The sequence below is a fragment of the Rhinopithecus roxellana genome, chromosome 5, assembly GCF_007565055.1.
Source record: "Rhinopithecus roxellana isolate Shanxi Qingling chromosome 5, ASM756505v1, whole genome shotgun sequence".
NCBI lineage: Eukaryota > Metazoa > Chordata > Mammalia > Primates > Cercopithecidae > Rhinopithecus > Rhinopithecus roxellana.
The window spans coordinates 139399757-139414236 of record NC_044553.1 but is presented as its reverse complement, the minus strand read 5'-3'; the positions used below and the strand labels follow the sequence as shown (position 1 = coordinate 139414236).

The window sequence follows — 14480 nt, the reverse complement described above, 5'->3', positions numbered from 1 at the left end:
TGGGCTGTTTTGTGGAATACAAGAAGAAATTTTAATAGTTATTAAGTATAAGGTGGTTTGTGTATGGTACATGACTCGGCAAATACCTGTTATGCAGCTTGAATTTGTTGGGGGTCTGCAGGTAGTTACTGGGTCATGTATTCTATATAGAAACTATTATGTCGGTTTGCTGGTAGAGGAAGAATTGTTATCTTTCAGAATACGAATTATAGGCCCTTGATGTTTCTAAATAATATTTTTGTTGTTTTTTTGTTTTTAAATATTTCTTAATAGTATGTGGTGGTTAATATTTTCCTTAAACTTAGATAACCTTTAATTTGCTTATATAGACAAGATTTATCTTAATTGGGTAATTGAGTATTCAGCTTAAACACGGATCAACCTGGTGGGCTATAGTTAAATTCTGGAGACACAGTGGGCATTTCAGGCTCAAGCTGTAGAAATTACTTAGGTTTGTCAAGTGGCAACAAGTTTATTTTCTTGGAAAGCTATATACCTAGACCCCAGACTAGACAGTAGTTGAATTATTAACTCAGTTTAATAATTTTCCAAGTTTGTTGACTTCTCTGACACTAGCATTTCCAAAGCAGTTATATTTATTTTTTTAAGCTTTTCTAGATATGGGTAGTTCTAAAAATGTGTAGATTAGATTGAATGTATGGATGGTTGGTTCCCAAAAAAGATTGAAAAGAGAGGGAAAAAACTACCAAAATGTGTAGCTCTAGTGGGATGCAGGAAAATACGTAAAGTACAGAATAAAAAACAAGAGAATGGCATAATTCTTTGTGGGAGGACAGGAGGAGAAAACTCTCTAGAACTCTCCAGGAAGTCAAGAATTTGTCTTGGATTTAAAGAAATTCATAATATAATCCTGTGTATATCTTTATAACTTAAGTGTCACATACTAACTTCATTTCAAAATGTTGAAATTAAAGTTTGTGACTGTCGCCCAGGCTGGAGTGCAATGGTGCAATCTCAGCTTACTACAGCCTCACCTTCCAAGTTCAAGGCATCCTCCCACCTGAGCCTCCCAAGTAGCTGGGACTACAGGTGTGCATCACCACGCTCAGCGAATTTTTGTATTTTTTGTAGAGAAGGGTTTCACCACATTGCCCCGGCTGGTCTCAAACTCCTGAGCTCAAGCGATCTGCCTGCCTGGGCATCCTAAAGTCCTGGGATTACAAGTGTGAGCCACTGTGCCTGGTGTGGCTTTTCTTAAGAATTACAGAATTTTTATATTAATCGGTTCTTAATACATGTTTCACCTAGAATATAATGCCAATACATCCCTTTTTTTCTTTGCTAGTATGACATCTTAGAAGAATTTTCAGCTATACTCCCTGTGAAGTCTTCTGATATAGTGTTCTTTATAGATATCTGTTGATTTTAGTAGAAATTTTAAAAGTTAAGAATTCTAAAAAGTAGACAATTATACTTCTACCTCAAGGAAATGGGGATAAGGAAACAGTGGGAAAGGAAGCAGTAATGAAATAGCTATTTCGTATATTGTACAGCATTGTTAATGTGGGTGTTGTCTAAAAGTGTATAGGTTAGATTAAGTATAGGAAGGCTTGGTACCTTAAAGAAGATTGATGGGACGAGAAGGAAAAAAAAAGCTACAGTACCTGTGAGATTTACTTAGAGCACCTTCTCTAGGGGAAAAAAACCAATTATATTGTTGTATTTAACAACTTAAAATAATTTAGTAGGTTGTTTAGGCTAGGTTGGTCTTTCTTGTACCATTTTATAAAATGGGATTTAGCCTTACTGGATTTTTTAAATTTTGATATATTCTAAACAAAAAGTTTCATATACCATTAAAATATGCTAGAGATAAACAGTATTATATATGTATGTGGTTTTGATATTTTTTCTTTGTCTTTTTCAGAGTGCTGCTGCTACGGCTGCTACCTTAGCACTTCCTGCAGGTGTGACTCCTGTTCAGCAGATACTAACAAATTCAGGTAATTAGGAATGATGGAACCATTTTAAAATGTAATTCAGAAAATTGTACTATCTGGCCCTTAGGTTTTGTCGTCTTTGAAAGATGGAAAATACTAATATTTCTTTTACCATTTGGTTTACGTTATTAAAATAACTTTGAGGGCTGTAATACATACAACTGTAATCGTTGAGGATACAGTAAAGAAGATGAAAATTGTACTTGAACCTTTGATCTGTGCATGATAACCCTTTTATTGAAGTATGATTATATAAAAATGCTTACTTAGTTTTTTATTAAACACATTTACCATGCCAAGTGAGTATTAAACTTATTTGAACTTGTGATATCAAAGTAATTCCTAGAGCATATTAAGAGCAAATTTATTGTATGCTATTATTATACATAGTATCTCTTCATTGACAAAAGACCAATGTCTAGCTCATGTGTTTTGGGCATATTAGTACTTGAAAAATTTATTTACATGGATTTTAAGTATCCCCTGTAATCTTGATTATATAGTTATTATTTATTTTGTATTCTGTGTATGTATGTTATTTTTGTTACTGTAAATTTGTGAAATTAGGGGTTATCTTGCTACATATTTAATAAGATGTAATTTGCTTTTTAATCAATTCAAGATTCTGGGTTATCTAAAGGAACATATTGGAATTTGATTCTGTGTGAATTGTATGACGATGATAACTGGTTAGCGAACTTTTATTGCTTTTACCAATTTTGAAGCAAAGTTCTGTGGTACTTTGGTTCAAGATATTAAATGAACTGTTAAGCTTTTGTTCCTTTAAAGCTTTAAAAATGAACAGCTCCCAAAGTGTCTGATCTTACTGCTCTTTCTTTTTTGTTGTTGTTGTTATTTTATTGTGTATTTATTTATTTATTTAATTTTTATTTTTTTTATTATACTTTAAGTTCTAGGGTACATGTGCATAACGTGCAGGTTTGTTACATATGTATACTTGTGCCATGTTGACTCCTAAGGTTAGCAAAGATAATGTAAGCTTTAGTCAAGTCTCATAATCTGTTGTTAAAACCTTGTTGGAAATAGCTGAATGAGGATGTAAATATAAAAAATAAAACATTTTAAGGAATGTATTTGAACATGGTGAGAAGTCAGAGAAGGGGAGGATTATGCATGCTGTGTATGAATGATAGTCTTTAATAAAATTATTAGTTTTCTTGATAATTTCTTGTGCCTTTGGTGGTATGAAATTAAATATGAATTCATTTCTTTTGAGATGGTCACTGCTAAAATGATAACTTGGAATGCATGTTTTTTGCTTTAGGCCAGCTTCTTCAGGTGGTCAGAGCAGCCAATGGTGCCCAGTATATCTTTCAGCCTCAGCAGTCAGTGGTTCTACAACAACAGGTGATACCACAGATGCAGCCTGGTGGAGTACAAGCTCCTGTTATACAGCAGGTAAAATAATCTTCTATTATGATCAGTATGGGGTTCTGTTTTCTTCTCTATGTATTCCCTGGGTACTTTCCCTCTCCTTATATGCACAAAAGACTCTTCTTCAGTGCTGTACACCCAGTTGTTTCTAATTTCTCCTGTATACAGCTTAACTTAGATTCAACATGTATTAAACATGTATTAAAAAATTGCTGTTGTCTCTGCCCATCCTTCATCATCCCCTCAAAGGTGGCAGCACTCTCCTTCCAGCCTTCTAAGCTGTTCATTCGGCCTTTATTCAATAAGCAGTTACTGAGTCTCGGGCTATTTATAAGGGTCATGAGATTTAGGAGTGAATGAGACAGACATGACTCTAGTTTTATGATGCTTACTCTGTTTTCTGGATCTGGGTGTGTAGAATCCTCCCTTTTCCTTACCTCTAATATCCAAGGTATCAAGCCCTATTAATTTTTGTTAATAGTTTTTCTTTTCTTTTCTTTTCTTGTCTTTTTTTTTTTTTTTTTGAGACGGAGTCTTGCTCTTTCACTTAGGCTGGAGCGCAGTGGCGCAATCTCGGCTCACTGCAACATCTGCCTCCTGGGTTCACGCCATTCTCCTGCCTCAGCCTCCCAAGTAGCTAGGACTACAGGTGCCCACCACCACGCCCGGCTAATTTTTTGTATTTTTAGTAGAGACGGGGTTTCACCATGTTAGCCAGGATGGTCTCGATTTCCTGACCTTGTGATCTACCCGCCTTGGCCTCCCAAAGTGCTGGGATTACAGGCGTGAGCCACCGCACCCAGCTTTTTTTTTTTCTTTAACTGCAGTTTTGCCATGGTTGCAGTCCTTTAATATGTTTGACACTGTTTTTTTTCTCAGCCTCTTTTTTCATTTCCTTAGTTCATAGTGTCCATAATTTGTTAGTAAATACTGTGTTGTCTCCTTAATGGTTTCTCTGCCTCTCATCTTGTGCCCTCCTAACCTGGCTGTTTTATAGTCATCTTTCTTTCTTTTTTTTTGAGACGGAGTGTTGCTCTGTCGCCTAAGCTGGAGTGCAATGGTACAATCTCAGCTCACTACAACTTCTGTCTCCTGGGTTCAAGTGATTCTTCTGCTTAGCCTTCTGAGTAGCTGGGATTACAGGCACGCACTACTGCACCCAGCTAAATTTTGTATTTTTAATAGAGATGGAGTTGCGCCATGTTGGCTAGGCTGGCCTTGAACTCCTGACTTCAGGTGATCCACCCGCTTTGGCCTCCCAAAGTGCTGGGATTATGGGCATGAGCCACTGCGCCTGGCCTATCTTTCTAAAAATCTTAAAACCATTTAACAGCTTTTTATTGCCTACTGAGAAAAGCCTGAACAACTCAACATGGTTGATAAGATCTTTTTGTGGATCTTGTTTCTTTGAACTCTGCAGGTTTATTTCTTGCCATGCTCCCAGGTATTTTCTTAGCTGCATTTACATCAAAATAAACACTTGGATCTACTTGTGTTACATTCTTGTGCTGTGAGCACTAAAATGAAAGAGAAATGGTTATTTTCTTGAGGAACTTATGTACTTTATTTGTTTATGTGTCTGTCTCTTTTTTAAATGTCACTAAAATAGTATGACGATAGAGACAAGATCAGATCAGTAATATTAATCCAGTTTATTTACATCTTTCCAAAATTATGTACTGCTTTCACTTCTGGGTTTCACTTGATGTTACACATCTCTTAAGAATGCCGTCTGGCAACTCCCTGCACGTCCCCTAAACAAATAGAAAAACCTGGCTAATCTCCTTAAAGCAGCGGTCCCCCAGCTTTTTGACACCAGGGACTGGTTTTGCGGAAGGCAGTTTTTCCACGTATTGGGCAGCAGGGATGGGTTCAGGGTGAAACTTTTAATTCAGACCATCAGGCGTAAGGAGTGCACAACCTCCATCCTTGCATGTGCAGTTCACAGTAGGGTTCCTGCTCCTATGAGAATCTCATGCTGCCGCTGATCTGACAGGAGGCAGAGTTCAGGTGGTAATGCTGGCTCATCCACCACTTACCTCCTGCTGTGCAGCCAGGTTTCTAACGGGTTGGGGACCGCTGCTTTTAAGCACAAACAGAAACTCAAATATTATTTACTAATAATATAAGTAATATTTTATCATGCTTTGTCCCCCAAGTTGGATTTGGTACACTCTCTTGTGTTCCCATAATACCATGTCATATTTGTACTATGTCTTGTCTCTTTTTGAGTTGTTAGTGCTTTGTCTATTTTACCATTTTTTTGGTCTTTTGTACTGTTACACCATGTGTAAGCGTTTTAAAGGAAATTCTGTCTTATTTTTGCATTCCTTCAACCTAATGGCAAGTAATAAGCATGCAGTCTTCCTCCTTTATTGTAATACGTATAGTATGTATAGTTAATATTTGTTAGTGTATATTTTTTTAAGCTGTGGCTTACTTTAGAATCTTAGATGCAGAACCTGGAAAGGAACTTCAGAAATCTGATCTAGTGGTTTTTAGAAAAATAATTAGCTTTTATCTCACACTGAATCAGAATATTAGTGGTATGACCAAGGTATCAGTACTTTTTAAGCTGCCAGGTGGTTCTTATTTGCAGCCAGGGTTGAGAACCATTAATCCTAGTCTGACAGTGAAATGGCAGAGGCCAAGAGGAGTTAAATGATTTGCTTCTGCTGTATTTATGTCTGACTTTAGACAAAAGTAGAGCCAGGTTGGCCAGGCACAGTGGCTCATGCCTGTAATCCCAGTACTTTGGGAGGCGGGCGGATCACGAGGTCACTAGTTTGAGACCAGCCTGACCAATATGGTAAAACCCCTTCTCTACTAAAAATACGTAATTAGCTGGGCATGGTGGCACGCACCTGTAGTCCCAGCTACTCAGGAGGCTGAGACAGGAGAATTGCTTGAACCCAGGAGGCAGGAGTTGCAGTGAGCTGAGATTGCACCATTGCAGTCCAGCTTGGGTGACAAAACGAGACTCCATCTAAAAAAAAAAAAAGGTAGACCCAGGTTTTCAGATTCTCAGTCCAGTGTTCTTCGTGTGAAGGCAGTGTATAAAACTCTTGGCCTGGTATCTGGCATATACATAGTATGTGCTCAGTGAATGAAGCAGTTATCTTTAGAAAATCCTTATTTTCCAGAAATTTGATAAAGTAGAAATTTAGTGGGTCACCACACAAGTTAAACATTGCTTTTGTACTTTGGTAGTTTTAACTGTGTGTGAAATACGGCCATTCTGGTGATTCCTCAGCATTTGTTCCTATTTCTGTGTACTGTACTTGATCCTCTTAACTAGTTACTGTTACGTGGTTTTCTTTTGCTTTAGGTACTGGCTCCTCTTCCTGGAGGGATTTCACCACAGACAGGTGTCATCATCCAGCCTCAGCAAATCTTATTTACAGGAAATAAGACTCAAGTTATACCTACGACAGTGGCAGCACCTACACCAGCCCAAGCACAGATAACTGCGACTGGCCAGCAGCAACCACAGGCCCAGCCTGCTCAAACACAAGCTCCATTGGTCTTACAAGTTGATGGAACTGGGGATACATCGTCTGAAGAAGATGAAGATGAAGAAGAAGACTATGATGATGATGAGGAGGAAGACAAAGAGAAAGATGGAGCTGAAGATGGGCAGGTGGAAGAAGTAAGTTTCTAGTAAAATACTTACAATGATAATCTACTTGATTATTTCGATTTTTAGTTGGTGCAAAACTGATAAATTATATCCTATTTTTTCAGAGACTGTTAGGTGCTGTACGACGTAAGATTTTAAAGATAAAGTTAGATTGATTTAACTTTAGTAAGGTTTTTATATTCTGGCTATATTTATCTTCATAAAATGTAACTATTTCATATAGCTGGTAATTATAACAAATTAAATTGTATTAAAGTGTAGTAAAGAGTACAGGTAATTCTAACTCTGGCTTACGCATTTATAATGTGGCTTAAACATAAGACATTGGTAGATAAATAGATGTGGTTAATCTTTTGCTTCAGTAATTTAAAAAGCATGGCAACATATGGGGAGAGAGCAAACTCAAGAATCAAATGTCACAAATGTATTAAATATTTAAAACCTTTTGGTCGGCCGGGCGCGGTGGCTCAAGCCTGTAATCCCAGCACTTTGGGAGGCCGAGACGGGCGGATCACGAGGTCAGGAGATCGAGACCATCCTGGCTAACACGGTGAAACCCCGTCTCTACTAAAAAAAATACAAAAAATTAGCCGGGCGAGATGGCGGGCGCCTGTAGTCCCAGCTACTCGGGAGGCTGAGGCGAGAGAATGGCGTAAACCCGGGAGGCGGAGCTTGCAGTGAGCTGAGATCCGGCCACTGCACTCCAGCCTGGGCGACAGAGCGAGACTCCGTCTCAAAAAAAAAAAAAAAAAAAAAAAAAAACCTTTTGGTCCATGTTCTGTACCACTTCCTTAAAAACCTATGTACCCTTAATGTCTGTGTTCTTCTAGAAGCATATAAGTATGCCTTTGTTTTCCTCACCATTCCAGCTTAGTTACTAGGTTCCAAAAACTATTTGTCCTACCACAGTTTTCATTTTAATTGCCTTCGTTAGCCTAAAATGCAGTATTCTTGTTTCTTAGTACAAAGTTCTTCTAAATTAAGTAATTTTTTTCCCTAAAGAAAACATAGTTTATTATTGAATATTGAATAGACACAAATGAATAGAAATGTTTCAAGATAAAAATCATCCTGGTGCCCACCATCTGGTTAAAATAAAATTCCATTATTTAAAGCACCTTGGGTGCCTCTCCCTAATCCCATATTCTTTCCTAGGCCATCAGAGTACCTTTGCTCATACATTTGTGTTGGTTATTAATTGCTTTTATATTTTACCATATATATTTATATTCCTAAATAGCTTATTGTTTAGTTTTGCATGTTTATAACATAAGTGAAGTAATTACGTATTCTGCAAGTTGGTTTTTTTCCCTCAAAATAATATTCCTGAGGTTTATCCAAGTTGTTGCGTATAGCTATAATTATTTTCATTGCTGAATATACCATAATTTTATTTATCAATTTTTCTAATCCAGTGGACATCAGGATTGTTTCTAATTGTTTACTGTTACAAACAGTTATAAAATATTGTAGTGTATGTCTTCTGGGGACACAAATGCAAGAGGTTCTCTAAATTTTATACCTAAACATTGAACTTCTGGCTCCTAAGGCATGCACTTCTGCAACTTTACAATAAAATGCCAAATCACTTCTGCCATTCAGTACATAATTGTGCAGATGTCCATACCGCCTTATCAATACTTGATAGTGTCAGGCTTCCTAATTTTTGCTGGTCTGGTAGGTAGAAAATAGTATTTCATTTTGGTTTTAGTTAGCATTTCCTCACTTAGGAGTTTTAGCCTCTTTTTGTATATTTATTTGATACTGTGTTTTGTGTGGAAGTGCTTGTTGAAGTCTCTTGCCCATATTCCCCCCTAAATTCTTTATATTTGAATGCTACTCTAAGTAACATGTTTTATTACCTTTTCCAGTTGTTTATTGGTAGTATGGAAATATGTAGAGCGTTTAATATTCATCCTTGAACCAGCCACCTTCCTAATGTCTTTTGTTAGTCCTCATAATGTATCTGTAGATTCTTTTATATCTTCTGTGTAGACATTCACATATATGAAGAATGGCAGTTTTTTGTGGCTTGTTGGCTATGCCTTCCAGAACAATATTGATTAGAAATGGTGATAGCAGGCACCGTTCTCTTCTTCTGAAAATAAAAATTAATCTTTTCCATGCTTCACTGTTAAGTTTAATGTTCATTGTGGGTTTTTTTTTTTTTATGGATATCTTCATCAGGTTAAGTATATTTCCTTCTTTGCATTGCTTTGTTTTTTAAACTATAAGCGGATGTTGTGTTTGATTAAACAGTTTTTCTGCGATGATTGATTGTACAATTTCTCACTGTAATGTTGTTTATATGAATTTCATTAATTGATTTTCTGTTTGTAAACCAATCTTGTATTCCTGGGGTAGTGTAACTTGATCATTTTATGTTTCTCTTTTTATCAATTACTGAATTCATTTTGTTGGGGACCTTTTTGTAGATACTTATGAGTGATAGATACTGTCTGTGATTTTCTGTTCTCATTCTCTTACGAGGTTTTCAGGTTACATTAGCTTTATAAAATGAATTTGGGGACATGTTTCCTCTATTTTGAACTCTTTTTTTTTTTCAAAGATTGTATTTTATTCTTCTGTTGATATTTGTTAAAACATGCCACTACAGATACCTGGGTCTAGTAATCTCATGCCCTTCAAGTATTTTGTTTCCATTTGAGACCTTTTTGATAAATTATGTTTTTCTAGGACTCTGTATATTTATCTAAATTTTCAAGTTGATTAACATAAAGTGAATCATGATACTGTCTTTTTGATGCCAGAATCCTTTGTCATCTTCATTCCTAATATAATTATTGTGCCATCTCTTTTTTTCCTGTTCAGTCTTGTCAGGGGTGTGTAGATTTCATCAGTGTTTTCAAAGACTAAACTTTCAGCTTTATTCTCTCTAATGTGTTTTTCCCATTCTATTCTTTTCTATTCTATTCTGACTTAACTGTTTTGTTTGTAAAGAATATGATCTGTGTGATGTGTGAATCCTTGGAAATTGCTTGAGACTTGCTTGATTTGGTCAGTTTTTGGGTTTTGGTTTTTGTATATGCTTTGAAAAGAATGTGTTTTCGGCACCTGTTTGGTACTTGTATGTGTCTGTTAGACTTACATTTTTACACTGGCAGTAGGTTTGCTCAGATGCTCTTTGTGTATCCTTGATATTTTTTGTGTGCTTGATCCTTTCTTTTCTTTTTTTTTTTTTTTTTTTGAGATGGAGTCTTGCTCTGTCGCCCAGCCTGGAGCGCAGTGGCATGATCTCGGCTCACTGCAGGCTCTGCCCCCCGGATTCATGCTATTCTCCTGCCTCAGCCTCCCGAGTAGCTGGGACTATAGGCGCCTGCCACCTCATCCCACTAATTTTTTGTATTTTTAGTAGAGACGGGGTTTCACCGTATTAGCCAGGATGGTCTCGATTTCCTGACCTTGTGATCCACCCACCTCGGCCTCTCAAAGTGCTGAGATTACAGGTGTGAGCCACCAGGCCCGGCCACTTGATCCATTTTTTACTACTGAGTGAGATATGTTCATGTCTCCTACTATGGTAGTTGATAAGTTTCTTCTTGTTTTTCTGCCATTTTTCCTTTTTATATTTTGAGCCTTAAAACAGGTGCATGTAAGTTTCACATTCATTGTTTTTTTCTCAGTGAATTGAACCATTTATGATCATATGTCTTAATTTATTGCTAGTAATTTTTTTGTTAACCATAAAGTCTGTTTGTGTAATACTAATAGAGCTGTACCAGCTTTGTTGTGGTTAGAATTTGCCAGGTACAGCTTTTTTCATTCTTTTGCTTTTCAAACATTTTGGATCTGTAAACTTTAGGTTTATCTTTTTAGGGTAGAATATTGCTATTTATGCTATTTGTTGCAAAACTTTTATGTCAGCCAAGACTGTTCAGTAGGGACAGAATAGTCGTCAACAAATTATGCTTGGACAATTAGATATCCACATGCAAAAGAGTTAAGTTGGACCCCTACGGCATACCATATACAAAAATTAACTCAAAGTGGATTAGGGACCCACATCTAAGAGCTGAAATTATAAAACTCTTAGAAGAAAACATAGGGGTAAATCTCCATAGCTTTGGCAACGGTTTCTTTTTTTCTTTCTTTTTTTTTTTTTTTTTGTGAGACAGAGTCTCGCTCTATCACTCAGGCTGGAGTACAAGTGATGCGATCTCGGCTCACTGCAAGCTCCACCTCCCGGGTTCACGCCATTCTCCTCCCTCAGCCTCCTGAGTAGCTGGGACTACAGGTGCCTGCCACCATGCCCGGCTAATTTTTTGTATTTTTTTTTTTTAGTAGAGACGGAGTTTCACCATGTTAGCCAGGGTGGTCTCTATCTCCTGACCTCGTAATCCACCCACCTCGGCCTCCCAAAGTACTGGGATTTACAGGCATGAGCCACCGCGCCCAGCTGCTGGCAACAGTTTCTTAGACATGACACCCAGAGTACAAGCAATCAAAGAAAAAGTGGACTTTGTAGATTAAAAAGGTGTTTTTTATTTTTGTTTTTTTGAGACAGAATCTCACTCTGTTGCCCAGGCTGGAGTGCAGTGGCATGATTGTGGCTCACTGCAGCCTCAGCATCTTGACTTCCAGGACTGGAGTGTTGCTCCTGCCTCAGCCTGCTGAGTAGCTGGGAGAAAATATTTGCAAATCATGTATTTGATAAGGATCTGCTATCCAGAATATATAAAGAACCCTTAAACAGTGTAACAACAAAAAGATAACGCAGTTAAAAACTGGCAAAGGACTTGAATAGGCGTTTCTCCAAAGAAGATACACAAATAGGCAACAAGCATATGAAAAGATGCTCAGCATCATTAGTCATTAGAGAAATGCAAATGAAAACCACAGTGAGATAACCACTTCACACCTACTAGAATAGCTATACTCAAAAAAGAAAGAGAAAATAAATGCTGGTGAGGATTTGGAGAAATTGTAACCCTTGTGCATTGTTGGTGGAAATGTAAAATGGTACAGCTGCTGTGGAAAACAGTTTGATAGTCCTCAAAAATTAAGTATAGAATTATCCATATGACCCAGCAGTTCCACTCTTAACTATATACACAAGAGAACTGAAAATATGTTTTTCAACAAAAACTTGTATATGACTGTTCATAGCAGCCCTATTTATGATACCTAAATGATCTAAACCCAAATGTTCATCAGCTGATAAATGCACTGATAACAGTGGGATATTATTTAGCCATAAAAAGGAATGAAGTATTTGTATATGCTGCAACATGGATGAACCTTGAAAACATGCTGTGTGAAAGACATCAGCCACACTACACCATGTATCATGTGATTCCATTTATATGAAAAATGCATATCCATACAGACAGCAGATTATAGATTGCCAGGGGACAAGGAGAATGGGGAGTGACAGCTTAATGGATAAGAGTGATGAAATGTTCTGGAACTAGGTAGTGGTGAATGTTACATACACTATAAATGTTCATTGCACCTGAATTGTACATGTACAAATGCTAAAATGGTGAATTTTGTTAACAAGAATTTTACCTCAAAAAAATTTTTTTTTGAGACTGAGTCTCACTCTGCCGCCCAGGCTGAAATACAGTGGCGCGAGCTTGGCTCACTGCAAGCTCCGCCTCCTGGGTTCCCATCATTCTCCTGCCTCAGCCTCCCGAGTGGCTGGGACTACAGGCACCTGCCACCACGCGTGGCTAATTTTTTTGTATTTTTAGGAGAGACAGCGTTTCACCGTGTTAGCCAGGATGGTCTCGATCTTCTGACCTTGTGATCCGCCCGCCTCAGCCTCCCAAAGTGCTGGAATTACAGGCGTGAGCCACCGCACACAGCCTAGAAATTTTTTTTCGTTTTACATTGATGATACCTATTTTAAGTTAAAGAATATCTAGACGTAATTCTTTTTTTTTTTTTTTTTTTTTGTTCTTGTTGTTGATATAGAGTCTCAGATTGTTGTCCAGGCTGGAGTGCAATGGTGTGATTAAGGCTTATTATAGCTTTAACCACCTGGCTCAAGAAATCCTCCCACCTCATCCTCCTGAGTAGGTGGGACTATAGGCATATGCCACCATACCTCGCTAATTTTTTTTTTTTTTTTTTTGTAGAGATGGCATCTCACTGTATTTCCCTGGCTGGTCTCAAACCCCTGGCCTGAAGTGATTGTCCCGCCTAGGCCTTCCAAAGTGCTAGAATTAACAGGCATGAGCCCCTGTGCCTGTCCATAATATCGTCTTGGTTATTGTTCTCTCTGCTTTCGTTTTGTCTTCTCTTTCTGCATTTATTAGAAATCTCAGTTACATCTTTTATCTTCTGTCTCAATTGAAGCAAAATTTAACATGGTTGGTTATTTTATGCTCTAGTTAGGTTTTATCTTGGTCCCTTACTCTCTTTAATGCTGAGATTTCCTACTTTCTGCCTGTAAGAAAAAAAAAAGTCTGAGTCTTAATTCTGCTTCATACCTCTACCATAACCATCATCATGCTAAACATGCTGATTTGTATTTAGACCCCAGGTTCTTTAATGTAAAGACAACAAGGTAGACTGTTAGCCTATTGCATTGCCCTTCTTTTCTCCTCTAATTTCTCCACTGTTACCTGTTTTATATGGTTTGTAGTACATAGTGCCATTAGCTCCTTTGAACCTTCATATTAGGTCCTCTTCTAGTCATCTTAAACAGTTATTGTGGAGAATTATCTTCTTGAACTGTTTTTAAAGAATAAAGAAAATAAAAATAGGCCGGGTGTGGTGGCTCACTCCTGTAATCCCAGCACTTTGGGAGGCCAAGGCGGGTGGATCACAAGGTCAAGAGATCAAGACCATCTTGGCCAACATGGTGAAACCCATCTCTACTAAAAATACAAAAATTAGCTGGTTGTGGTGGCGCATGCCAGTAGTCCCAGCTGCTGGGAGGCTGAGGCAGGAGAATCACTTGAACCCGGGAGGCAGAGGTTGCAGTGAGCCGAGATTGCGCCACTGCACTCCAGCCTGACTACAGAGCAAGACTCTGTCTCAAAAAAAGAAAAAAGAAAATAAACATAAACATCTTTTCAGACTTACAAATTACGTAGCTTAAGTAATTTAATTATATTTAATTTCTTACAAGATTTCAGTAATATTGGCAAACTGTTAGCTGATTTGACAGTATTAAATTCATGACGTACATATTATGCATTTGGCATTTGGTTCTCAAAGAACATCAAGGTCACTATATTTTTTTTCAGTGAATATTAGGCCTTCTTATAGTAATACATAAATAAACTCTCCTTTTATTTGTAGGAGCCCCTCAATAGTGAAGATGATGTGAGTGATGAGGAAGGACAGGAACTCTTTGACACAGAAAATGTTGTTGTATGCCAATATGATAAGGTAAGGATGTCATCTTCAGATTACTGATGTTATTTGTGTTGTAATTTCTTCCCTACGTTAATTCTTTCTGCCTTATTGAAACATTTGCACAGCTGATTCATACCTCTTAAATTCATTATGAA

The 14480-nt window shown here is 37.5% G+C and overlaps 1 protein-coding gene across 2 annotated transcripts in view; it reads left to right on the top strand.

The window, feature by feature from the left end:
* GTF2A1 (general transcription factor IIA subunit 1) overlaps nucleotides 1-14480 on the top strand; it is a 43934-nt gene that overhangs the window by 22681 nt on the left and 6773 nt on the right. For both annotated transcript variants that reach the window (XM_030930304.1, XM_030930303.1), the window contains exons 5-8: nucleotides 1889-1964; nucleotides 3247-3380; nucleotides 6685-7005; nucleotides 14269-14358. In XM_030930304.1, the coding sequence (XP_030786164.1) occupies nucleotides 1889-1964; nucleotides 3247-3380; nucleotides 6685-7005; nucleotides 14269-14358 (621 nt within the window). The remainder of the gene's footprint in view (nucleotides 1-1888; nucleotides 1965-3246; nucleotides 3381-6684; nucleotides 7006-14268; nucleotides 14359-14480) is intronic.